This window comes from Canis aureus, chromosome 31 (genome assembly GCF_053574225.1).
Source record: "Canis aureus isolate CA01 chromosome 31, VMU_Caureus_v.1.0, whole genome shotgun sequence".
Classification (NCBI taxonomy): domain Eukaryota; kingdom Metazoa; phylum Chordata; class Mammalia; order Carnivora; family Canidae; genus Canis; species Canis aureus.
In genome coordinates, this window is record NC_135641.1 from 18,860,544 (window position 1) to 18,887,897 (window position 27,354).

The 27,354-nt window shown below is 36.9% G+C and overlaps 1 protein-coding gene across 38 annotated transcripts in view; it reads left to right on the forward strand.

Annotated features, from left to right (window-relative positions):
• The window catches only part of LOC144302453 (uncharacterized), a 696,165-nt gene that overhangs the window by 75,353 nt on the left and 593,458 nt on the right, over window positions 1–27,354 (forward strand). Inside the window, exons 4-5 of one of the 38 annotated variants that reach the window (XM_077879791.1) lie at window positions 4,897–5,019; window positions 6,646–6,967. The exons of 36 other annotated variants lie outside the window; for them this stretch is intronic. Coding sequence is in view for 1 of the 2 variants with exons in the window: in XM_077879774.1 (XP_077735900.1) it covers window positions 4,897–5,019; window positions 6,646–6,869 (347 nt within the window). In the remaining variant the exon portion in view is untranslated. Of the gene's footprint in view, window positions 1–4,896; window positions 5,020–6,645; window positions 6,998–27,354 lie in introns of those variants that run through there. One more of the 38 variants, XM_077879774.1, reaches the window with a different exon arrangement.

A 27,354-nucleotide genomic window follows, 5' to 3' on the forward strand; every position in this document is an offset into this window, starting at 1 on the left:
TGGTTTTTACAAAATCCTAATGGCAAGTTAATAGCAGCTTTCCAAAAGGAATATACCTGTTATCTGTGTCACAAAGGCAAGAAGTCCAGAACTCCAGGGGACACATATAGGTACAGGCAGCCTCCCTTTGCTTGAGGCTCCAACAGGCAAATTTATACACAGACTCCCATATCTCAATAGGTTCATTAGAGTGGTAGAGCTTTAAAAGGAGAGAATATGTCCCAGTATTTTTATTCCTTAATCTCAGTTTCTGGGTTGGGTAGAAAGACAGGGTGAGGATGTTTTCCTTTTTCTGGGGCCCCCAGGCTGAGTGATAAGATTACACAGGGCCGTAACCAAAATGGGACCTAGAAAAAGGCATGGTGCTAACAACTAAGGCCACTTCTGGCTTAGTTCTTAAATTAAAGGTACAGAATAAATCACTGGGTTTATTTCAAGTCCATGCCATCAGGGTGAAAGAAGAAATGTATGTGCATTGGGGCCTAGTGCCTCGGCCAGGAAGAAATAAGATGGTCTCATTGCTGGAAGTGTCTGCTATCCTTCTTTTCTATGGATACCAGGAAAAGAATCATCTAAGTAAAACTCCTCCTTTGGAGTGTGAATTTATGCAATAATTGTTTAAAATTATCAAAATATATTAAATATGTATGTTTATTTTCATATTGCCCACAGGGAAATAAAATTCCACAAATTGCACTTTGGAAATGGATTAGTGAGTCTCACACTCATTCTAGGCCTTTTAATTTCTCTTAAATGGTATTTCAGTATTAAGTGCTTTCCTCTTTCTTCCTTCGAATGGTTCAGAAGTTTACTGGTGTATTATTTAAATGGCTTTCAAAACACATTTTGGGATTATAAATCTTTCACAACCAAAAACATGCAACCAATTACTGGACCAGCAATGTTACTGTCACTCTGTTTCCAATATCACTCATGTTAGAGAGGGTCCAGTTTCATCATCAGCCTCCCTGCCCCAGCTTCACTTATCAACTTTTGCTGATACCTGGTAAATCTCTATTCTCATCTCTCATGGTTCTCTAATGAGATCCAGACCTTCATATCCAATGACTTATCAGGTATTTACATCAGAGCAGGTATCTCAAATGTGGCATTAATTAAATAAAAAATATATTTCTCCACCTCCTCCACCTCCAAATCTGCTCCTCCCCCCACCCTTCATAGGCATCATCCACTCCGTTACCCACATCAGAAGTTGGGTGGTCAAAGTACTTCCCATGTCCAGATTGGTCAGTGGTTTTTGCTAGCCCTGCTTCCCAATAATCTCTCACATCTGTCCCTTCTTTGTCATTTCTGTGGCCCTTTCTTAGTTGACACTTTTATCTCAACTCTCTAATAAACTGCTGGGATTGCTTGTCCCCCTTCTGTTATCCATGTAGAAACTATTATAACAAAGGGATCTTTAAAAAAAAAACAAAAAAAAACACAAAGGGATCTTTCTAAATATATCATTGGTCATTTTATTCTCTACTTAAAATTCTTCAATGACTTCATATCAACTGAAGGATTAGACTTAAACTCCTCGCACAGAACGACTGGCCCTTGTTCACCTTATCAGTTAGGTGCTACTTTGTGGTGCCTAATATTGAACTTTTTCCTGTTCATTCAGTATACAATTTATTTGAAATGGAGTTTAACTTGTGAGACCCAGATACTAATTTATGTTTCTCCATTTTATCTATTTATTTATTTTTAAATACTTTATTTACGTGCGCATGTGAGAGTATGAGTGTGCAGGGCAGTAATGGCAGAGGAAGAGGGAGAAGGAGACTCCCAGCTGAGCAGGGAGCCTGATGCAGAGCTTGATCCCAGGACCTGGGCTCATGACCTGAGCCAAAGGCAGACGCTTAACTGATTGAGCCACCCAAGCGCCCCTGTTTCTCCATTTTATTTTTTTTTATTTATTTTTTTTTTGTTTCTCCATTTTAAATGGAGAAATGAGAGATGATTCAGCAATCATTTGAAATTATTCAAAAGTCTAGAAAAAGAACCTATAATAAAAATGAGAGGATTTTTAGAACTTAATACAGGACATATATCCTGAAAAAGAGTTTTTTCCTGTTTTTTATATGCATTTTAATGAAAGTATTGCTAAGGTATAACATTATTGTTTGAAATGAATATCTTTTAATAAATTGGCAAAAAATTGGTATTATCTTTCATAGAAATTCAAAATCTATGATTATCAACCCTGATAATTTAATGATTTAAGGCAGGTTAATCTTGCTAGAAGTATAAAACATGATTTGATAAAGATTTATAAAAAGAATTTATCAAAAGAAATTTATAAAGTTTAGGTCCTAGGATTTCTTAATTAGGACTTCACTAATTTAGATGTCCCTTATGGTTAGCCTAATAAAATCTTAATTCCTAAGTTTATGTGGAATTTTATTTGGTTGAAAGTCTCAAGGTATAATACAGGTTTCAATTTGAAAAATAACTCAAGTGAGTCTTTAAAAATGTATTTGAGGGATCCCTGGGTGGCTCAGCGGTTGAGCGCCTCCCTTCCGCCTAGGGCATGATCCTGGGGTCCCAGGATCGAGTCCCACATCAGGCTCCTTGCGTGGAGCCTGCTTCTCCCTCTGCCTGTGTCTCTGCTTCTCTCGCTCTCTCTCTGTGTCTCTCATGAATACATAAATAAAATCTTTAAAAAAAAAAATAAATAAAAATGTATTTGAATGTGTGAGGCACTAACATGTTTCAGAATAAAAATATATAAAAACTTATACAATGAAGCCTTCCTATACCCCAAGCTCCATGTGTTCAGCCTCCTTCTCCCAGCCCTGTAATCAGGAAACCAGGAATTTCAGTTTCTTATGCATCTTTCCAGGGCTCCTTTATGTATATACAAGTAAATACAAACATATGCTTTTATTTTTATCCATTTCTAATGCAAATGGGAGTATAATACATAGATGGTGTTCTATATCCGGTGTTGACATGTTTTCTGCACAGAAAACTTAGGAACTAAATTATAAATGGAGAGTTTCATGGAAGCATTAAAGATTTCTTGGATATGTGTTCTTAATATGCACTTATCTCCTTAAAGATTATCTGAAGCAAATATTGAATCTGAGGCTGGGTTGCTCAGTCCCTGATTAGGCTTCTAAGACTTCTTCCCCTTCCACCAACTTGCTTGTATTTCTTGAATAGAGATTAATCTAGTATTAGGCTATGGACAGAATTGAGAAGGTAAGACTGTAACTAAGAACAGAATTAATAACAGATTTCTGGCATTAAATATGAATGAAATTTGTATTGTCTGCAACAGAATAAAATGGATATAATTAAGAATATTTATTTAATCATGTCAGGATAACTTTTTACAAAAGCAGGCCATAATCACTCCTGCCCTTGCCACCCACCTCCATCTCCCCACTGACCCCAAGCCTGTGCTGCTATTGAGGACTTTAATGTAGTAGGGCCACATTCACTTAACCAGAACTGCCCCAGGCACACTCCTAGTCATCTGCCCTGGGTCAAGAATCAAGAGTAGGTCATAGAATCAGGACAGGGTGGGGAAGGGGGTTCTGGATTTGGCATCTACAATGTGGGTTCAAGTTCTGGTTATGTCTCTTACTAGGTAGGTAACCATTTCAGTTATTTAACTTTTTCTTTTTTGATTGAAGTATAGTTAACATACAATAGTTTCAAATGTTCAACATAGTGATTTGATAAGTTTGTACATTATGAAGCTTTTAAAGAGCTTTCTGGGACCCAGTATTTTCATCTATAAATGAGGCTGATAATTTCTACACTGGAAGGTAGTGGGTAATACCAAATATAGAATATGAAAATGGCTCCTCATCAGCCAATGCTATATGAATGTTTTTGCCACCATGACTTCATTGGGATTTCAGAGGAGCAGGTTTTCCTAGTAGCTCTATAAATGTTTGTGTCCAGCAGTGAGAGGATAAAAATTTTCAGGAAAATCAGCCTGAAGCGTTTGCTATTAGAGTTTTGTTTTGAGGTTAGTAATTGTTCTGTTGTTGTTTCTTAGGTTTTATCTTAGGCATGTCCTGATAAGTCTAACAAACTTTTGGTTGTATTTTGGTGGCAAATTTACTTTGTTTTTTTTTTTTTTTTTTAATTTACTTTGTTTAGTGGGTTTTGGCTTAGAGTAGCTTTTGGCAGGTACTCAAAAGTGTTTGGGTTGCTTCCAAAGCTACTCTCCCTGTAAAACATGATGGAAAACCCTGGGTGTGCCAGGGGAACCTCTTTACTTCATTGGGATCCTCTCTTCTCTACAAGCTCGGTCACCTGGATCAAAACTTCTCCAACTTGAGTGAGCATTAGAATCACCTGGAAGACTATTAAAACACTGATTACTCACTATTTCCATTCTGGTATGTCTGGGGTGGAGGACCAAGAGCCAATGGGTTCTAATGGGTGTTATGGTTTAGGTACCATATTTTAAGAACCACTGATCTAAAACCTAGGGCAGGGTTTCTTAAGGTACGTTTCAAAGAAATGCCTTATTCAGAAATGTATGAGCCTCAGTAAAGATGCAGGTCTTTGGTTTCCACCCCAACCTCAAGAAATCAGATCTTCTGGGATTTGGGAGCTACAGATCCATCTCAGAGGTGATTCATACATATCTTTTTTTTTTTTTTTTAATACAATTCATACATATCTTAATGTCTGAGAACCACTGATTTAAATAAAACAACTCTCAACTCTGGCTGCACACTAGAATTATGTGAAGAGTTAAAAAGCTACCAATACTCCCTCTCCCTCAACCCCAAATTCTATTTCAAATGGTCTTGGGTGGGACCCTAGGATGATGGTTTTTAAAAAGCACTGTAGGTGATTCTAATGCACAGTGAGGGCTGTGGAATAATGACAGAAGGGGCTGAGTTTGTCATTTTATGCCTTGAGGTATTGAGAATCTATGGGAACTGGCCTGGATCTTCTTGGGATTCAAGATTGTTAGGGGATACAGCCCAAAATGGTGTCAGACTTCTTCTAAGGCTGAGACTGATAGTCAACAACAACCAAAGGGTAAGTTGAAAAGAACTTTAAAGAGAGTGCTTTTTCTATATGTTTGTGTCTATTTTTATAATTGATGCTGCAAACTGTGAATCTAATACTACTTTGCTAACAATATTATGCTTAGTCTGAGATTTAATTAAGGGCATTTGTCTTGGGCAGCCCCAGTGGTGCAGTGGTTTAGTGCCGCCTGCAGCCCAGGGCGTGATCCTGGAGACCCTGGATCGAGTCCCACGTCGGGCTCTCTGCATGGATCCTGCTTCTCCCTCTGCCTGTGTCTCTGCCATTCTCTCTCTCTCTCTCTGTGTGTCTCTATGAATAAATAAAGTCTTAAAAAAAGGGCATTTGTCTTATTCTACATCAACTAGGGATGTGTTTGGTAGCCCTGTTTATGTATTTTAGGACTTTCATACGAAGACACTTAGATTTATAGCAGAGGGAAGACTTAGGTGGTCAGATTTCAGTCTAATATAACAGGACAGCTTGTGGAAGGAGTTTTAATCAGAGACTGAAAATTAAGGATGGGCAGAGATGTTGGAGAAGGAAAAGCAAATACAGGAAGTGATCATGTTTAATCCTTAAGAAGATGGGATTCTAAGTCAATGAGGATGTAGGGAGTAGTAAGGGATCAGGATAGCTCTGGCTGGATTCTCCTGAACTTTTCAGGACATTTAGAACCTGCTTTTAAAGACTCTGTGAAATTCTAGCTGCTTCCTTAGACTTGGAGATCTGGAGTACTTCCTGAGGGTCTTAAGACATAAGCAAGCAGTGCCTACTTGATGGGTGCATCAAGTTGCAGCTTCTCCAGGCAACATCTTAAATCCACTGAGGCATCCTGTCCCTGCCCAGATTTCACTAGTGCTCCATGTTTGGAGCTCTGAAGGAGGAATTGTAGCATATGGCATTAATGAAGTTCTCTACCTGTTTACTTTGGAGGCAAGAGTCATGACCCAATGAGCTATATAACCTACAGTTCAAGTTGTGTGATTTATGGAAGTCATGCTATGAGCTCAGCAACCTTGTCTTGCAACTGTGCCACCAAGTCACAGGCTATTTGAGGCCCAGTGAGATGGTGGACATGAAGGGCCTCTGTAAACATGGGGTGCTCCTCAAGAACAGATGTTCCCATGCCTAACAAATGCTATTCCAGGTATGCATTTCAAGGTAGATAGAGTTCAGGGCCATCCATAGAGGATAAAGGGCTCTGTGTGTCTGTTACATCATTGTTGAATCAGTGCAGAAAGTATGTAGTATTTTTTCTCTTTAGTCTGTGAGGATTTTTTCTAGCATAGATTTTATACATCTGGTCATGAGAAGAATCCACACTATTCACTGGCAACCCTGATCACGACATATGCAGTGTTTTTGGAATTCCAGCAAATGAAATGTTCCAGCAACGTTTTTCAATGGATGTTTTTCCCTGCTTTGTGTGTTTGCTATAGCTGCACACCCTTCTCACTTGACACATACTGATTTCTCCACGTTAGTGGACTTTTCCAGGCCTATTCCCTTTACACTGGTCCTTTACACAGCCATTTAAAACAATTATTCAATTTCATTGCTCTGCTTTCACAAGCTATGGTAATAGCTCACTTGAAAGGGATCCTGGTTACACTGAATTTTGTGCTTGCTTCCTAGTTCCTAGAATGACATCTCCACTCCCTCTCATCTCTGCTCCTGGTGCTGTTTACCTGAGCTTGGCTTTCCATTGTAGGAGAGCAAGTGGAGCACCAAAGGCCAAATATTCCAGGTATAGTCAGTCTGTGCGGTATGATAATTTTTCAATTAATGGTCTACTATTTGTAAATATCATTGCAAAGAAAATTGAGACCATTTTCTCTAAAACATCTTTTGTGTTCTAACATTTTCCATTTCTTAGTGCTTTATAATTTTGATTGATTTTGATTATATATTTGTCAATTTTTTTTTCCTAAAAAGAAATACAAAACCCTTAAACATTTTCTTTTTTCTCTTTGTTCAGGCAGTCTCTGAAGTAGCCATACTTGCTTATAAATGAATGAATAACAGAATGATTGTCCCAGGTGGGAGGCCACTGGAATTCCTTGCTCTTCCAACTGCCTCTACTTCATAGTGCCTTCCCACCTACCACTATAGACCCCAAAGGGAGTTGTGAACCTTCCCCGTCCTATGGGAGGCCAGCTTCAGCTTCCTGATCTAATGTTAATGCATTCCAGGGTAGGATTTGGTGAGGGATGGAGCCATGATCAGTCTGACAGTAGTGAGGAGAGAGGGAAGAGGAGGCTCCTGAGCTGCTTTTCCTGAGTATCGGCTGCTTTGGTTCTAACACTCTTATTCTGAGCCTGTTCTTCCACAAGTCCCTCTTCCTGGAAGCCCCTACACCAGCACTTGTTAAAACAAGAGACATTTGGGGCTTTGAGGACTTGCTTTCTAGTGTAGAAACTCTTACTGCATTCATTGTATCCCACATGGCCTATTCAGTGACACCTAAGTAGGATATATACTTGTGGATTTAGGTCACCATGAATGGTCTCCAAGAAGTCTAGAGACCCACTGAAATTTTATTTTTATGAAATATTAGAATTTTTTGGAACATACGTACATATATACATTCCTGAGGATGTATGTTTTCCTGGGGGAGAGAGTCCATAGTTTTATCAGATTCTCAGTGAACTATATGACCCAAAGATATTTTAAAAGGCCAAGAAATTAAAAAAAGAAAAAAAAAGTCAAGAAATAGCCACTGATATGGTAGTGGATAGCCTGGAGGCAGTGTTTAGTACAACATCAAATATTTACTGATCATCGACAGTGTGCCAGCTACTATTCTAGGCTCTTGGTAGATCAGTGACCAAAAACCTCTCCAAAATCCTTACCTCATAAGGTTTACATTTTACCTGCTGGTGGTGGTGGTGGGGGTGGGGGGGAAGGTGGGGGTGGAGGGGACAGACAGTAAACAGTATGCATAACACATTCTATACTATATTAGAAGGTAAGTGGCATGGGAAAATACAGCAAAGTAAGGGAGGTCAGGGATGTGGTGGGTGAAGCAGTGCTATGATTTCAGGTGACTTCATTGAGAAAGTGATAATTAGTGAAATCTTGAGGAGGGAAGGACTCCTATCCGATGGAAGAGTGTGCCAGGCAGAGAGTACAGCTAGTCAGGGACTTTAAAGTAGGGGTTAACCTCACATGTTTACAGTGGTAGAGAGAATCAAATGAGGGAAAGTGGCAGTGAGTTAGAGGATAATTGATGTGTGTGTGTGTGTGTGTTTATACACACACATGCAAAAGGCAGGGTCTTATAAGTCTTTCTGTGATGACTTTGGGGAACCCTTGAAGAGTTTTGAGCAGAGGAGAGATAAAACCTCACTTAGGTTATAAGAGGATCACTATGGCCAACGTGTTAAAAACAGACTGTGTGAGACAAGGGCAAGAACAGAGAGATGAGGCTTCCCTGTAGTCATTTAGGAGAGAGGATGATGATGTGGATCATTGTGATTGCAGCAGCATTTGTGAACTGGTTGTATTTGGAATATATTTGGAGGTGGGGTCAACAAGATGTGACAAGTCAGAGGTGGATTGTCAGAGAAAAAGGGTCAATGATGACTAGAAGGTGTTTGGTCTGAGCAACTAAAATGGTAAAGTTCATGGGAAAAGCTGGGGCTCTTAAGGACTTGGACAAGTCCTCTAAGGACAGGACTAGGATCTCAGCTCTGCTACTTATTGGTTGTGTTGTGACCTGGCTCATGGGCAATTAACTTAGCCTCTCTGAGTCTCAGTATTTTCATTTGCAGACTGGGAACAATCATTTCTATATTATAGGGATGGTTTGAGGAGTTACTGTAATGTGCCTGGTGTATAGTGAATTCAACAGTTGCTAATCCCTTTCCCCAATCTTTTAGGGCGGAAAGAAGGAAGAAGGGAGAGAGAGAGGATTGTGAGACATGGTCCCATCTTCAATGTTCTCTCAATAGGATCTTGTCTTTTGGCTCCATGTTTAAATCTGTTGTATAGTCTCTGAGTGTTCATCTTTTCACCAGTGTCACATCTTCTCTGTCAGGTACCTGGGGCTACTGACTTAGGGTTCAATTTAGATATTTTTATTTCTTTAATATTTTATTGTTATTTACATTTAAAAAACCTGTTCCTTATAGTGAAAAAGGAATTCCTTTCTTATGCTATTATCTATGCGTACTGTCCACAAACAAACCTACCTAATAAGTTTTTGGGGTTTAAATGACTAGGTTATTGGTGTATTAAACATTTTTATGTTATGCAGAAATATTCAATGCATTGTTATATAGGTATTTAAGAATGACTTACTGAGGGGTGCCTGCCTGGCTCAGTCAGTAGAGCATGTGACTCACTATCTCAGGATTGTGAGTTCAAGCCCCACACTGGGTGTGGAGCCTACTTAAAATGATTTACTGATATTTAAGGTAATTTGTGGTTTTATGGATGAGTTGAAAATGCATTATTATTTTTCCCATTTAAGATAATGAAATATAGTCTACTACTATTTAATTATTAATTACTAAACATGCTTTTAGCAGTAGCTAGGTTTCGGATAATAAGGGATGCCAGAATTAGGAATTCAACAATTGTGGGAGAAATGAGTTTGAACTGTTGAATTATAGGAATACATTTTGTTTCCTTGATTTAGAGTCCCTTACTGCCAACCATTTTAAAGTTTTTGGAATTAGAATGTGTTTTGTAATCAATGTATACATTTAATATGATAATATTTCTGATAGTGTTTTTGAAATATTTCAATAAATGGCACCTCTCTTCTTTATCCTAATTCAAAACCAACTGAAAAGTAAGAAACAATATGCAAGTAGAGAGTGAGTCTAATTAGTTTTATTGGTGGTAGATTGGATGACATAGCTTACTTTGAGTATTGTAAACAGTAACACTTTGCTAGGTTGATATCGTCCACTAATTTGGGTAGAGGAAAAAGGAGACTGAGATCCAATGCTCCATGCCTGGGGCTCTGGCTAAATTAGCTTTAAAAACTGAGAAATGTGGTCCAATGGCTCTGGTCCTCCAATTGACTCACACCACCTCCAGGGTGAGAACTAAGAGGCTGGCCACAATCCAGGGGTGTCACAGTTTTCCTCCCAAACACTATAGGTGCCACAGAGTCACTCTGAGTATCCTTAAGAGAATACGATAGCAACTCCCCTTTGATGGGGAGATGATTTAGTACCTCCTGGAGTCCTAAGATTAACCAGTTTGGGGCAGAAAGGGTATTTAGTGGCCTTACTGTCTCAGAAAAGGGGTATAAGTCCTAATTTTCATGTCTAAGTGTCTAAAAGGAGATAACCATCTAAAGAGGCTCTGAGAGAGAAGGTGGGGATGGCAAGTATTTGTTCTTACTGCTCTTTTGAAAATTAGTTTTAGTGCTAAAATATATTTACTAGGAAATCATAGGCTCTTGTACGTGTGTATGTTTGAGGATGGGATAGTGGTTGAAGGGGTGATGTGAGAAATACAGATATTTTCTTTTTTTAAAATTATATTCTGGGCAGCCCTGGTGGCTCAGCAGTTTAGTGCCTACCTTCAGCCCAGGGTGTGATCCTGGAGACCTGGGATCAAGTCCCATATCAGGCTTCCTGCATGGAGCCTGCTTCTCCCTCTGCCTGTGTCTCTGCCTTTCTCTCTGTGTCTCTTATGAATAAATAAAATCTTAAAAAAATAAAATAAAATAATATTCTATTATTATTGTATTCTTTTTATTTTTTTAAATTTAAAATGAAGTTATAAATATTTAAGTGGCCTTAATTATTTTTAATTCTTTTTAAAATAAGAAAAAATACTCGAGGAGTATAAAAGAGAATAAAAATAAATCTTTGCTTTTCTTTCAAAATGCCCCTCTCAGAGGCAACCATCATTACCAGGTTTTTGTCAATCCTTCCAGAGATATTTATACATAACAAATATTTTGTTTTACACAAATGATTAATATTAAAGATGGTCCCAGAGAAATACATTGGATGGTCTTTAATAACCTTATAGACATTTATGATATGTGAACTCAGTATCAACTTTACTATTTTGTACCTGACTATAGGAAAAATCTTTTTTTTTTAAAAAAAAAAAAAGGAAAAATCCTTTCTATTAGGCATACAATTACAAAGTGATGACTTAAAATATGTTAAAAAGAATCCAAGTATAATGGTTATTGAAGGTAATATCAAAAAAAAAAAAAAAAAAGAAAGAAAGTGGCTCATTTGTACTGTGTTTCAAAGTTTATGTTTCAGATATAGCATCTCTGCGATATATGCTTCCATGGTTACCAGGTAATAGACATAATGGAAATAAAAATGTATAGAGAACTGAAAGGAAATTATTATTGCAGATTTCCTCTATAGAGGAACATCCATTGCCACCATTGTTTCCTTAGGGCAATTTGGAATCTCAGAGGTCTTGGATGTAAAAGGTAGATATGTGGGGATCCCTGGGTGGCACAGTGGTTTAGCGCCTGCCTTTGGCCCGGGGCGCCATCCTGGAGACCCGGGATCGAATCCCACGTTGGGCTCCCGGTGCATGGAGCCTGCTTCTCCCTCTGCCTGTGTCTCTGCCTCTCTCTCTCTCTGTGTGACTATCATAAAAAAAAAAAAAAAAAAAAAGGTAGATATGTGCTTATTGGGTAGTTGGTACTTTTCTTAGTATGTCCTAACCTACTTAGGGATTATATTATACTGTTTTCTAAAATCTGAACTTAGAAGGTAAGCAGTGAGTTAATTTCTAGGTAATAACATTTGCTGCATTTGCAAAGGTGTAAATTTTGGCAGAAGTGCTGTGAGAATAGGGAACAAAGGCCATTACATTAAAACAAAAACTTAGACCGTGTTCTTAAGAGCAAGCCAAGATAAAAGTTGTATAACTCTGTACTTTCAATATTCTTAGGTTTTAGAAAAAAATGATTTCTCAAACATAACAACTAAAAGCAGGTGGCGTAGGTTTTTTTTTTTTTTTATTTTTTTTAAATCTGTCAGCCCGAGTAGCTAAATCTCTCATGTTGCTAGGATTTCAAATAATACATTCTCTCCTCATCTCATTAAAAACCTGTGAATTCTACATTGAGATTCTTGTCTGATAATTTAAATGACTGCATCTCTTTCAAAATACTTAATAGCTGGGTAGTCTCACTAATATTAGGTCTTATTTAGTCATTCCTCAGCAGTACAATCAGATAATCACAACTAATAGTGACGGGAAGCTTTTGGTGACCCACTGAAATCATGGCAATTATACAGATTTCTCATGCAATATCTATAGATTTTTTTTTTTACCTTTTTTACTTATTGCTTTTCTCAGAAGCCAAAGACTTACTGAGACTAAACTGAGATTTTAGGAATTATTTTAGGAATAATTTATTATCTTTTAAGAATGATGTAACTGCATTTTAAAAAAAAATTAGTGAAATATAACAAAATGTAGAAAAGAGCACAAATCAAGAGTTTAGAGCTCAATGAATTATCATTAGGTGACCCTGCCCATGTAATCACTATCCAAGTTAAGAGCTAGAATGTTGCCAGTGCCCCAGAAGCTTTCCTTATGCCCCCTCTATACCTTTTGCTCTTTTAAACAAGACTAAACCCCCTTAAAAGAACTAAACCCAGTGGAGGGAGTAGTCTTGCCGGTTTTTGAACTTTATGAGTGAAATCATATCCTATGTATTTTGTATCTAACTTCTTTCACTCAACTTTGTAACATTCATTCATGTTGTTGTTCCATGTACTTGTAGTGCTTTCACTGTAGTAGCTGTCTGGTATTCTTTTGTATCAAATAACAATATATATGGTTTCTACTGGTTTTTTTTTTTTTTTTTTAGATTTATTTATTTATTAATGAGAGACAGAGATTGAGAGAGAGAGAGAGAGAGAGAGAGAGATAGGCAGAGACACAGGCAGAGGGAGAAGCAGGCTCCATGCAGGGAGCCCAACATGGGACTTGATTCCAGGTCTCCAGGATCATGCCCTGGGCCAAAGGCAGCGCTAAACCGCTGAGCCACCCTGGCTGCCCTATGGTTTCTACTGTTAACAGACATTAGGGATGGTTTTAGTTTGGGGCTGTTATGTATACTGCTGTTATGATATGAGCATTTTTGTACATGTATTTGGGGTATCCATTGCTCCAAATTCTGAATTTGGGGATTGATATTCTTAAATTTTAGACATTCCTGTGAATGTGTGTATTTTGTGGTTTTAATTTGCATTCTCCTAATTACTGGTTAGGTTAATGTATTGGGGTTCTCCAGAGAAACAGAATTAGTAGGCATATATGATATTTATATGTATATAATATATATAAAATTTGCATTCTTAATATATTTATATTTAAGTATGTCTATTTTTATTATATAAAAATATATATATTATCTATTTGTATTTATGTATTATAAAGAATTGGCTCATGTAATTGTAGAGGCTAAATCCCACAATCTGCCATCTGTATGCTAGATATCCAGGAAAGCCCATGATATAGTTTGATCTGAATCAGAAGGGCTGAGAACCAGAAGAGTTTATTGTGTAAATCCCAGTCCAAAGGCCAGGGAAGGTGAGATAAGATGTCCTAGCTAATGCAAAAGGCAAGAAAAAAGGGGCAGATTCCTCTTTCCTCCATCTTTTCTATCAGGTCCTCAGGGATTGGAGTATGTCTGTCCACATCGAGGAGAGGATCTAGTAAGCCCACCAATTCAAGTATTAATCTCACCTAAGAACACTCTCACAGTCATGCCCAGAAATAATGTTTAATTTGGAAATCCTATGGCCAATCAAGCTGATGCACAAAATTAACCATCACAGTTTTGATTTTCAGAGATTTATGGGCCATTTATTTTAAATTAAACTTCTTTATAACCTGATGCCATAAATATCAGGTTCTCTACTTCCATTTAGTATACTAATATTGGATCTAAATGGTATTTTGCAAATGCCTCAATTGGTAATAGCCATGATCATTTTAACATTTAAGATAAATACTAAGTAAATAAGGTCATACGTTAAAAAAAAGTTTATAGACCATTTAGATTTTAATCTTTGTAAAGAACCTGGTCAGATTTCTTTCTAGTTTTCAATTTTCTTTAATCAATTTTATGTTGATTGTAACTTGACTTTTTACTCTTGTGTGTGTTTTGAGGAGTAGCAATTCTTAATTTTAATGTAGTAGTTTCTTAAATTTCCTTTTATTGTTAGTGCTTTTCATAATATGTTTAAGAAAGTTTTCTCTTGGGGATCTCTGGGTGGCTCAGCAGTTTAGCGCCTGCCTTCAGCCCAGGGCATGATCCTGGAGTCCTGGGATCGAGTCCCACATCAGGCTCCCTGCAATGGAGCCTGCCTCTCCTTCTGCCTGTCTCTCTCTCTCTCTCTCTCTCTCTCTTTCCCTCTCTCTCTGTGTCCTCATGAGTAAATAAATAAAATCTTTTTTTTTAATTTTTATTTATTTATGATAGTCACAGAGAGAGAGAGAGAGAAAGATAGAGAGAGAGAGAGAGAGAGGCAGAGACACAGTCAGAGGGAGAAGCAGGCTCCATGCACTGGGAGCCCGACGTGGAATTCGATCCCGGGTCTCCAGGATCGTGCCCTGGGCCAAAGGCAGGCTCCAAACCGCTGCGCCACCCAGGGATCCCCTAAAATCTTTTTTTTTTTAAAGAAATCTTTCTCTTCCCAAAAGTTAGGAATATACTACTAATCTATAACTTTTAGTAGTTTCATTGTTTACTTTTCACATTTAGATCTTCAATTCACCCAAAACAAGGTTTTCTGTAAAGTGTGACCAAGAGATCAAATTGCATTTTTTCCTCTGTATGGATAAGCAGCTTATCTTGCATAACTTTTTTGAAAAGTGATTATTTCCTCTACTGCTCTACTTGAAGCCATTCAAGTATCCATATATGTGTGTATCTGCTTTTCTGTTGTTACTTTGTATTTTTCTGTTGTATTCTGTTCTATATGTCTATGTGTACTAATTCTCCCTGTCTTAATTAGTATAGCTTAACAGTAAGTTATGTATGACATCTGGTAGAGTAAGTTCTATGTCAGTAACTTCTTGGTTATTTTGGCCATTTTTATTTCTGTATGATTTTAAAATCAAGTGGTAGGTTCCCACAAGATAAACTGTTAGGATTTGGAATGGGATTTTACTGAACCTATAGATAGATTTGGTAGAAATGACATTCTAGCAATATTGATTTTGAACATAGTATATCAATCAATTATTTAGAGTTCCTATAATTTCTCCCAATATAATTTAGTTTATTTGTTTACAGGTCTCATGTATCTTTTGTTAAATTGATTCCTAGGCATTTGATTTCTTATGTAGATAGTGTCTTTAAAAAATTTCATATACTGGTTGTAATTAATATATATTTAAACAACTGATTTTTGTATATTTACTTTGTATTTGGCAATCTTATTTATTCTAACTGTAATTGAAGTGTAGATTCTTCCTATTTTCTATGTGTACAACTACATTGTGAATAATGATTTTTTTTCCTTTTGAATACTATGTTTCATTTCTTTTTTAAAAGATTTTATTTATTCATTTTAGATAGAGAGCATGAGTAGGGGGATGAGTAGAGGGGGGAGGAGAGGGACAAGCAGACCTTGTGTAATATGATGTTTTTTGTTTTTAAATTGAATGGTTTAACCCATTTTCATTTATTGTAATCACTGATATATTTGGGTTTAAATTTATTATCTTACTGTGTATTTTGTACTTGTATCATCTATGCTAAATTCTTTTTAACTTTTTTTGTGCCTCCCTTTGTATTATTTTTATAACTTTATTTTTTCTTACTATCTTAACTATCTTACTAGTTAGTTATACACCTTTTTTTCCTTAGAGATATTATAACATGAATCTTTGATTTAAAGTTTAGTGTAAATTTGTGCTTTTACCACTTCCTGGACAATGCAAGGGATCTTAGTACGCTTTAACTCCAGTGACTGTCCGCTCAATTTATCCATTATAAAGCTACTTTTGAAATTGTTACTAATTATGTCTGAACCTCTACACTTCCATCTGGGATTGATTTTCCCTAAATAATATGTTTTAATATTTCTTTTTTTATAAAGTTTGCTAGTGATAGCTTAGTTTTTGTCTATTAATATCTATATTTCATTTCCTTTCTTAAAGGGTAATTTTGCAGGCTATAAACTTTTTGTTTGGTAATTAATATTCTCAATTTTCACAAAGTTTGGGATAAAAAGTGGTTGGTTTAAGTTGTACTGGGAGGTTAAGGAAAGATGCTTGATAAAAAAATGATTAACCATGGTAAAGCTACAGTATATTCTGTAGATTGCTAATTCCATGGGCTTCTCTAACAAAAAAGGGACTTCAGTACTTCATAATTTTGTGAAAACATGCATCCTTTGTTGATTTTATTGAAATTTACAGTGCATTTTAGACACTGAAGAAGCTGCTGTGATAAAATCCATTTAACTTTGTTAATTCAACATTCCCTCAAAATATTCAATCAGGAAACTATTGTCCTGGGAAATCTCTAATAAATATTTCAAGCACAGGATGATATGAAGCATGCATTTTAGGAGAACTTCTTTAAGGGTTACATGGTTCTGGGATGCAATTTAAAATTTCTGTATGAGAGTTTATCTTTTTAAGTTTAGGCTATTCCCTGTCACCTGAAATACTCTTAAAATCTATTGCTTCATTTTCTGGCTATGGACCAATTCTTCCATGAAACTCAATTTCATAATTACAGTCATAGCATAGGGCAATAAATGGAAGCAGTTCTGGTGCACATGGGTAAAACCTTATAAAGGCTTTATAAAAGTGAGATTTACACTGGTTTAGAGATACTCGTAATCTGTACAGAGAGGAGTATCCTGATAAACCCTTATCTCACACTTTTTGTAAAATAAGGAAACAAATTTATTCATTGCACGTTGAGGACATCAGAAATTCAGGAAGGGCATGGAGGAACAGTAAGTCAATCTTATCTACGGATCTGATTGTATTTATTTATAGAGCAGTATCTTGTTTCTAATTTTGTTTTTCTAGGTACCTATGACCCTTTTATTTAAGTCTCTGTGAGAACAAGACATTTTTCCCATCATCTTCAAGCTTAGTTGGCTTTGAGATCTGATGATATTAGAGATTACCACTAAAAGCACCCCAAAGTTGCTGTGTCCATCAGATCCCACAGAGGAAACAGAGGCTGTCACACTGGGTGTACGTGGACAATGTTGCTGGTGATCTTGAGTGATTAGAGGACCAGAGGAATGGCTTCTGGCAACTCTGCCAACAAAAGAGCTGTTTTATGTGTCATCATGTGCCTGTGTGGCAGCCACCAGCTTCCATTCTCTCTGCTTTCCTTGTGAATTTTCAAGGAACTCCAGAAGGAAACCCTGGTTGCAATCCCTTTCTTATCTTTGATGCTGCACACATGCAGCCCTGACACGCATTATATTATTAGTTCCTACTTTTGAAATTTTAATTAAAAACAGAAATGAATTATTTTAATCTACCATTTTTGAGAGTCAGCATTATTGCATGTGATTATCCACTGAAATGGGGTTGGCACAGAAAATTAATGATATTTAAAATATTATCTGTACTATTTTAGTTTGCTCTCCTAGCAAATCTTAACTTAGTTTAAAAATCTTCTCTTTATACATGATCTTAAGTAAATAGGCATTTATCCAATGGATTGAGAATCTAAATGTTAACCTTTTAAGTGTTATTTGAACTGTTTCTATTATTAAAAACCTTAAAATTTCCTGGCATATATAACTGTACACTATATCAAAAATCCCAAATACAAATTACATAGTTTGAAAATTTCAGTAACTCTTCTATAAGTAGAGTGACCATATGGTATACTATTTTGCCTGTGACAGTCCTAGTTCCTGGTTTACCTTTATTGTCCTGGGCCAGTCACAGTAACCTCTTTCACTTTCAAAAGTGTCTTGGTTTGGAGAATAAATTATATAGTTATTCTGTCCATAAACCAACTAATCCAGTTGTAGAAATTACTAGAAAAAATTATTCATATTGATATTTAAGGAAAATAGAAGATTTTGATTGATCAATATCCTCTGGTAATTTTCTCAACTAGATCAGTGGTTCTGGTTACATATCAGAATCCCATTTAAGTCAGTCATAAATCAATTCAATAAAAATCTTTAGTGTTTTTTAAAGCTTCATAGATCATTTCAACACATAGTCAAGGTTAGAACCATTGGATGATATAGTTTGGGCTTTTAAGCTGACCTACTTTTCAGGGCTATTCAAACGTACTTTAAATATTTTTGTTAGCATGTCTAGCTAATGTTCTGGTTCATTAACTTTGCAACTTGTTATGAATATGCTATAGACTAAATCAGTTAATGGTTTTTGAACTGACCACCATAACCAGAGAGATCAAATAACTCACTGGCCACTTTAATCACAAAGATTATTCTAATAACTGGGCCAAGTTTGGTTTCTTATTCTTTCTGCTGACCTAATAATTAGATAAACTTTTGAATGGTGAATACACGTGTAGCTGGGAACTCAGCTTGTAAATAGCTGATGCAGTTGATTTTATATAAACATAAATGGCACTTCTTGAAATGAATATTGTCTTGGGAGTTACTGGACTCATTCATAATCACTTAGGGATAGTTGGTAGTTTAAAAGATACTTTAGAGAAATAAACAGTGATATATCCTGGAAATGAACCTGAATATTCATCATAGTATAAGAATTGTTATCTTCTAGAACAAAATTACAAAATTAGAGAATCTGGGGTTTCTGACTGTGGGGAACAAAAAATAGCATTGTGACTTTAAGTGAGGTAGTTTTTTTTTTTTTTCCCTCTTAGTGAGGTAGTTCTTCTAAGATCAGACCTCTCCTCAGAGGAGATCCTACAATGAGTGGGGTGGGGAAATTCTGTATTTCTGTTTGGCCTCCTTACAAACTTGTTCTAAATATTTCAGAAGTGAGAGTCTTCAGTATTAATAAAGCATTTAAATAAGCTTTGCTGTTTAAAAGTGCTTTTGTTAAATTTATGAATACTTCACAGCCCCTGTGAATGACTATTTGTATTCTGGGTCTAGCTTCATATTATTTTGGATTAAAGATTGAAATCTCTTCTAAGGAACTGACATATTACATGAAATTCTCCATAAAGAAGCCAAGGTCAATTTGTTCTACAATTTTTTAGAGTAGTTGATGTTCTAAAATAAAATTTCCTCTGGGTCCTTAAGGTGAAAATATTTAGCTGTATTGAGATTACATGACTTCATAAAGACCTAGAGTAAGCATTTGAAAGATCTCAAAACTCAAGATAATGTACCATATGTTAGAAGGAATTTATCTCAGTTCAAATATACTTTTAAAAAAGGACAGAAATAAAGTTCTTTGAAGAATTTATTTTAGCAAAAGACACTTTGGGAAGATCAGTTTTACCTAAAGCATATATAAATAAACTGATTTTAGCTTCTTTCACATGTGACCTGCTATTCATAAAATCAAATACATAGGCCTAAGGGTGACTTACTGTGCTCTGAGATTTTGAAAATGACTGTGTGCTGAGAAATGAATATTCTGGGGCAGAGGTTCCCAAAGTATGGCCCTTGGACCCAGCAGCATCAGGTCTACCTGGGAATTTACTACAATGCAAATTCTTGATCCCCCCTCCCCCCAAGACATACTGAATCAAATCTCTGGAATGGCACCTAACAATCTGTGTTTTATTAAATCCTCCTGGTGATTCTAATGTATCCTGAAATTTGAGATTTCTAGGAAATCAAACTGAAGTTAATGAAATAAAGATGACTTTGATTTGGTATAGCTAGATGATAGGGAAATTTGGCCAGTTTTACTGTGTTCCTTTAAGAATTCATTAGTGGAATGCATTTGAAAGATTGTATGTGTCCGTGGGTGATTATAATTACTTATTGTTATAGAACAATAGGGTAATTTTTGTGAGCAAATTTAAATGTAACTTGTGTGCATCTGCTTCATCTTGCTTAATTTCTTTTTTATTTCAATGAGTAAATGCAGTTCACATTTTAATAATAAATATCTAGCTAGCTAATCCTTTGAATATCTCTTTTGCTTCTACTTAAATTATATAGATATTTATAATTGTTTTAAATATAAAGATTTATTGAGTAATTCCTGTTTCTTACATGAACCCTCACAAGGCTGTGCAGTAGGTTTTCTGTGATTTTTTCTATCTCTAATATCAGTTTTTCAGGCATAATCATAATAAATGAAAACTATACATGTCTAGCACAAAATAGACAAGGATTCCTGCCTTTGTGGATTTACTTTCTAGCAAATATCATATAATGTAAATCCAATTTAAAAGCAACCATCATAAGAAATACTTGAATTCATGGCTTCTATTCCATTGTAATAGGCCATTTTAGAATGAAAAGTTTTCCATGTAACAGCCTGGGATTATTATTATTATTTTTTTTTATTATTTCATTTATTTTTTATTTTTTTAATTATTTATTTATTTATGATAGTCACACAGAGAGAGAGAGAGAGAGAGAGGCAGAGACACAGGCAGAGGGAGAAGCAGGCTCCATGCACCGGGAGCCTGACGTGGGATTTGATCCCGGGTCTCCAGGATCGCGCCCTGGGCCAAAGGCAGGCGCCAAACCGCTGTGCCACCCAGGGATCCCCAGCCTGGGATTATTTACAGAGGTGACACCATTGTCTTTGAGAGTCTGAGTCTTTCAGCTCCGAGTTTCTATCTTTAGTCCTTGGTTCCAAGTGTCCAGTAACTGTCTTCTTTGGTCAGTGCTGTTAACTTGAGTTTAGCAGAGGTACACCAAAAAGGAATCAAATGGCTTAGGATAGAAATGCTACCTGAGGCCAGCCATTTTCTGTTTCTTTGGGATACAGGTGTCAGGAAGATGCTCAGTAAATATGTAGATGTGCTCCCTGCTGGGGATGAAGGGAGGATCTACAGCTGTTGATAACTCATCTTTTCAAGGAGGGATCCTTTGTCCATTCTGGAATTGTGATTTTCATGGTCTTTAAAATTCCTGCTTTCATATTATGAAAGAGTTCATGTAATTTTACCTTCATAGTATACTTGCTGCCCATCCTGGAGTCCCCCTTATCTGCATATGAAGAAGGGTCTAGTAAAGACGTTATAGTCTTTGTGGGTCTAGAAGGCTTCAGCCCACCTGTGTCTTTTCAAACACTTTGAATAACCTTCCAGAGGTGGTTTACCATTGATTGAAGGATCGGGAAGAAGTCTTCCATATTTACCGGATTTAAAACTATTATTTCAGTCAATTCCAGATACTGTGGTTATACCCTCCCTCCCCCACAGTCCTACCATTAAGAATATTGTGGGGGCACCTGAGCGGCTCAGTTGGTTGAGCTGCCAACACTTGATTTTGGCTCAGGTCGTGATCTCAGGGTTGTGAGATTGAGCCCCGTGTTGGGCTCCTTGCTGAGTGTGGAGCTTGCTTAAGATTCTCTTTCTACCTCTGCCCATACCCTCCCTACCCCTTCCTCCTCTTAAAAAAAATATTGTGTATACTGCTTTTGATCAGTGTATTTATATTACAAAAATTGTCTTTAGAAAAATTGAACAGAGACCTGTGTGGGTGAAGGCTGTACAGATAGATTGTATAACTAGGTGAAGAGCTCTTCTGACAAAAGCAGTGCCTAAGTCATCCTTTGTGGAAGATTAATTGAATCCTTAATTCCTTTAACTGGAGTGTTCCAGAGTAAAGGGAGTTGTTTTCTAGCAGTATAGCCCACATGGAAGGGACATTTGGGTTAGCCTATCTAGGTCAAGCCCTTAGACAACCTCAAGCTCCTAGGACATGCAGGATGCTAGCACTAGATAGGGCTTCAACCAGCTGGGTGGGAGAGGCTCTTACCACAGGTTTTCTGTGAGATAATGTAACAAAGTGGAATCAAGAACCACAGGAATTAAGGATTCAATTAATTTTCCAGCAGAGCATACACATGAGGGGAGGTCTCAATTACTCAAAATGGTGAGCCCATATTTTCTCATTTTACATGAACTCTCCTAAATGTTTTTTTTGGGTGTTGAATTTGGATAAACATCATCTGGCTAATGTGGATTTTGAATTTTCACATGCTAGACCTTCCTTTCAGTAGCAGAGCCCTTAAATTCCTAGGTGCCTGGACTTGGCTCCTTCCTATGGTAACTGCATTTCTGGGTAGGGAGCCACTCCTGGACACACCCATTTCCCACTGCTACTCCAGATTCCTTGTGTATCCTTGGATAAGGGGTGGCAAAGGATGGGTGGTAAGGACAATATAGACTTAATTCAGGGCTCCTAATGTGTGTCTCTGGGAAGGGACTGGAGAAGTGATGCCTCCCTTAGCTACCTATTTCCTGGATAACAGAATGTTGGCTATTGGGCTCTGTGCTGGCGGCTTTTGACCATGTTTGCTTTCTACTATCTCTCTTCCAAGATTTTCGCTTGACTGTAAGAACCATGATTAGAGATTTTATAATATTTTGTAGTTAAAAGGGGGTAGAATCCTTTACAACATTTCTTTTATTTGATCTTCAGAGATTCAATTTTTAAACATTTTCCTAGGAACATATGTACAAACCTGTGACTTTTATATAATAATTACTATGCGGATACTCAAACATCACACAAAGATGTTTCAAGCTTCAAGAAGGACCAAAACTCATTATATATAAATACAATTAGTGAGAGGACTGTTTTCCAGTTACCTGCCTAAAAGCAAAACAGATCTGTAAATGGTGAGTGATGTGTTGGGGAAAATAGTTTTATTATGTGCCCTGAAACTGTAGACAATATTGGATTATAAAGTGGTTTCTGTGAGTTGTGTGCAGTTATGACACAGATTCTGAGCATTGCAGAATTGTACGATATTTTTAGAGGTACATATAAACTCAGAGATCACTTAAGTCAAACATCTTATTTTTCTTATTAGGAATGTTAGCTATGATTTATATGTTTTTAACTACCAGTAGGAAGATGACCCCATGATGAACATTATAGCTTATCAGTCCCCCCTGTGAGAATAGATTGAACACAGTATTTATCAGATATGTATCTGTTACATATCTGATATTTATCTGCTATCAGCTACTTTAAAATATTTTCTCTAAATCTTCCTGTACAAACCAAATTTTATTATCCCCATTTTACAGACCAGTCTTTGAGCTATACTTGTTTGGGTATCTTTGGAAATAATTTACCCTTTTTAAAATAATGAACCAAATTGGAATTGTAGGAAGTCCCCACATAAGAGGACCATAATTCAAAACTATTTGAATTCAGAATGCATTTCCTAAAAGAAACAATGTTAGAAGTGGCAGTTAAATTCTGATTAGCTTACAGAATTCCAAATCCTCCCATCTCTGACTTAGCTGCATTTGTGCTCCTTTATAATGAGAAAGCAATGTGCTGTTATCCTAGCACTTCATGAAGCTTTTTTTTTGTTGTTGTTTGTTTTACATTTTGGTACTTGAGTAAATTGAGTAAATTAGGTAATGATGAGGTAGTAGATGTAAATGCCTGGTGAAACTTCTGTTCTTACTATTTCTTCATGTCTTCCATTTCAGGGGTTTTCTTTCTTCCTTCTTTCTTTTTCTTGATACTAATATATGACTGATATTCTCTAATGCTTATTTGCCATGATTAAGCAGGTGTGTTTATTATTTTTTCTCACAAATTGAACAGAGAACAGAGAATATAGGAAGATAAATTTATATAAAATAACAGGGCAAGAATTGGAAAATAATAGGGAAGGGAAATGTAAAAATGTTGCTGCTTGGCATAGAGAACTTGGGAGAAATGGCCTTTATGTGATGTGTAAACTAGCCACCAGATGGTGCCATCATCTAAGAACAGCTTAGTTGCTTTTTGGGATGTGCTGAAAGTTTAAGTGGAGAGTTATAAGAGTGGAAAGAATAAGGTAGGGACCCTACAGCTTTCTTTTCATATATAAGATATGAAAATCTTATGAAGAGAAGCTTAGTGAATATTTATTAAATCAATAAGTAATGACTTTTTAATGAGTACCTTTATTTCATCAACTTTGATCAGTCTTTTTTTCCCTTCCCTTTGAAAAGGGCTTCACTTTTAATTAATTTGTAAGTAAGATTAAAAATTTGTGGTTTAAATCTCTGTAATTCTTTTCATTGGATTGTTATTTTTATATGATTATATGCCCAACTTTCAAAAAGTGAAGTAGCTTCATACCCAAAGAATACTTCTGTGGAAATCTGGGATACAATGCAAAAAGGTATAGACAGAAAGAACAGAAAAGAAGACTAGGTAAAGATTAGAGCTTATGAGAGGAAGAAGATACAATTCTTGAAACTCAGTCCCATAGGAAACCAGTAGAGAGTTTTAGGGATGAGTGAGATGTAGTTAAAAATGTAATTGTTGGGCAGCCGGGTGGCTCAGTGGTTTAGTGCCACCTTCAGCCGAGGGCATGATCTTGGAGACCTGGGATCGAGTCCCACATCGGGCTTCCTGCATGGAGCCTGCTTCTCCCTCTGCCTGTGTCTCTGCCTCTCTCTCTCTCTCTTTCTGTCTATCATGAATAAATAAAAATATTTTTTAAAAAATGTAATTGTTGGTGGTATCATTTGCACTTCAAGCTACTGAGACTCAGGAAAAGACTTGAGAAGATGTTTGCAAACTATTAACAGGCAGACAGGTTTTCTAACGTGACAAAGGAGACTGGATAGATCTTGACTTTGGTTTGGAAAGAAAATATAAGTATCTCTTTGTTAGTCTATAACTTTTTTGCTTCTCAGAATATTTAAAATGTATATGCTTGTTTTCAGTATAATTGACGTGAGACATATGATAATATTATATATATATAGAATTTTATTTATAATTTTGTGCTTTAGAGTTTAAATCTGGGTAATGTTAACTTTCTAGCATTAATCTAACACTGGATCTTGTTTTTCAAATCAATGGGTAAATAGCAATTATAGTTAGAAAATGATGACAAAGAACTTTCAACAAAGGAAATAAAAGCCTTTGTTAGCATAAAGAACTAAGTTTGTAGCTACTTGCCCAGACAAAGGATGAGCCCTTATTCAGGTTTCAATTGATTGCAGAGTAGACCATCAATAAAAGAAGGCCTTCTAAGGCAAGATAATACAACAGCAGGAAAAATATAATTTTGTGCCTCTAACCTCAGACTTCCTCCACATTAATGGCAATTCTTTAAAAAAAAACCACCACATATCCTCATTGCTTTCGAACTAATGTATTACTTAAGAGCATTGTGAAGAAGAAAAATGCCACTGGAGAAATGAGAAAGCTGTGTCTAAACCTGACCTTTCTTCTGGGTCTCAGGGCCATATATGCCCCTGTGTACTGGATGTTTCCATTTACATGTTGCACACACACCTAAAACTTATTATGTCTGAGACATTTCTCACCATGAAGGACTTTTTTTTACTGAATGTTCTGGTTATATTGGTTTATTATTCTTCAGTTCCTTGTTTGGACTGTGTTTTCTCTCCTCTTTGTGACTTTGTATACTCCCTCCTTGTTCTCTGAACAATACTACCCCACTCCAACCAGGCCCACCCCACCCTAGCAGGCACTGGAGCTTCAATTTTCTGCATGCTCCTGGGGTATCCTGTATTTCATACCACTCCATTCACTTGTCAGTTTTACCCACTAGAATGTAAATGGGAGGCCAATCATTTTATTTTCTTCTATATCATCAGCAACTACCTGTTCTTGCATATCTTAAATCAATATTACTTCTTGAATGAAAGAGAACTCAAGTTTCATATTTATGGCCAGGAGTTAGCACAAACAGCATAGCAGATACAAAAGACAGGTTGGATTAATTTTGTTGCACCACCACTCCTCGTTGGTGATGGAGAAGTGGGTTGGGGTGCGTGGAGACAGATGAAGAGTGAGAGGTGGGAGGTCATGGTGGTTGGAGGCAAATGAAATAGAAAACTAGCTTCTTCCAGGAGGGTGATAGAGCTCTCCCCAACTGTGTGCACCCCACACTCTCTCCCTATTGTTTCCAGTTCTAATTATCACCAGCTGGAACCACTTAATCCTAACAGTTTACATTTTACTAAAGCATCTGTGAGAATGCAGAGGATAACATAAGCTTCAGATGGCACAAAACCAGATAATTTTGTTTTTCTGGTTTCTCTTACTGTACCTTCTCTTGCCATTTACCTTTTAGAGTGGATTACTCTGAGGGAGGGGAGAATGACACAGATCAGATTATTTATTTGGTATATAAGAATCTACTTGTATTTCATCCCAGGAACCAACCACATCTGGGCTCGCTCATCCTGAATTGTATCTGTTACAACATCATTACTTCATTTATAGATTTACATTCCAAAAAGTTGAGGACAAAAGTACACATATACATCAAGATGTCTGTCTGTATCTCTGTTCTCCCAGAAGAAACCAAAAAGAGGATTTATGAATACTTGATTCATGCTAAAAAAACAATTTTATGAATTAGAGAGATAGTATCCAGCTTACAGATTTGGACGATGGGTTCTTAAGACTTTAGAATATATGAGAAATTAATTGATTTTCCTGCTGTCTTTGAATGTATTGATCTACTTTTGTGTCTGCCTAGCCCATTCCCTTCCTCATATCTTCCACCTGGAGTGCCTCCAGGTAGTGCCTGCAGTGCCTGAAGTTACCATGGGTAATTCATTGTTGTCTGTAAGGCTTAACTCAGCCATCACCTCACCGGATCATTTCTGCTCTCTCCAGACATTTCTTTGGCATTGTGTCTACCACTGCCCCACCATGCTTGTTTTCAGGGTGTGGAGGCCGAAAAAAATCAAGGCCATTCCACCTCAAGTTTAGCATTAGCACAAGTACAGCCATTTTAGGCCCCTGTGAATAAGAGCTGAACTTTACAGTAAAAACTGCAGAATGTCCTCGGCACGGAATCCCATATCAGAAAGACAGCAGAACTCAGAATTGCCCTAGGCAGAGAATCCCATATCAGAAAGACAACAGAGCCCACCCTGTGGTATAAAGTCCTATATTAAAATGAGAACAGAGCTCAATGCCCTTGAAAGCCCCATATCAGAATGTAAACAGAACCTGAGAAATTCCTCCACCCCTTCTGAAAATCCCCTAGACCGGCCAATAAAAAACCCAGCTGTTACCCACTTCAGGGTCCAAGTGCCTGCTCCGCAGTGTCGGGTATACTTGGACTCAAGCTCGAGCTTGCAAATAAACCCTCGTGCGCTTGCATCTGTGTCGGCTCCTTGGTGGTTTCTCGGATTCGCAATCTTGTGCACAAGAAGGGTACCATATGTCTCCCCAACCATTTGTCTTCAGAGACTCTCGACTTTTTCAGAAAACAGGCTGAGAATTCCACTCTACTGGAAAAGTTAGG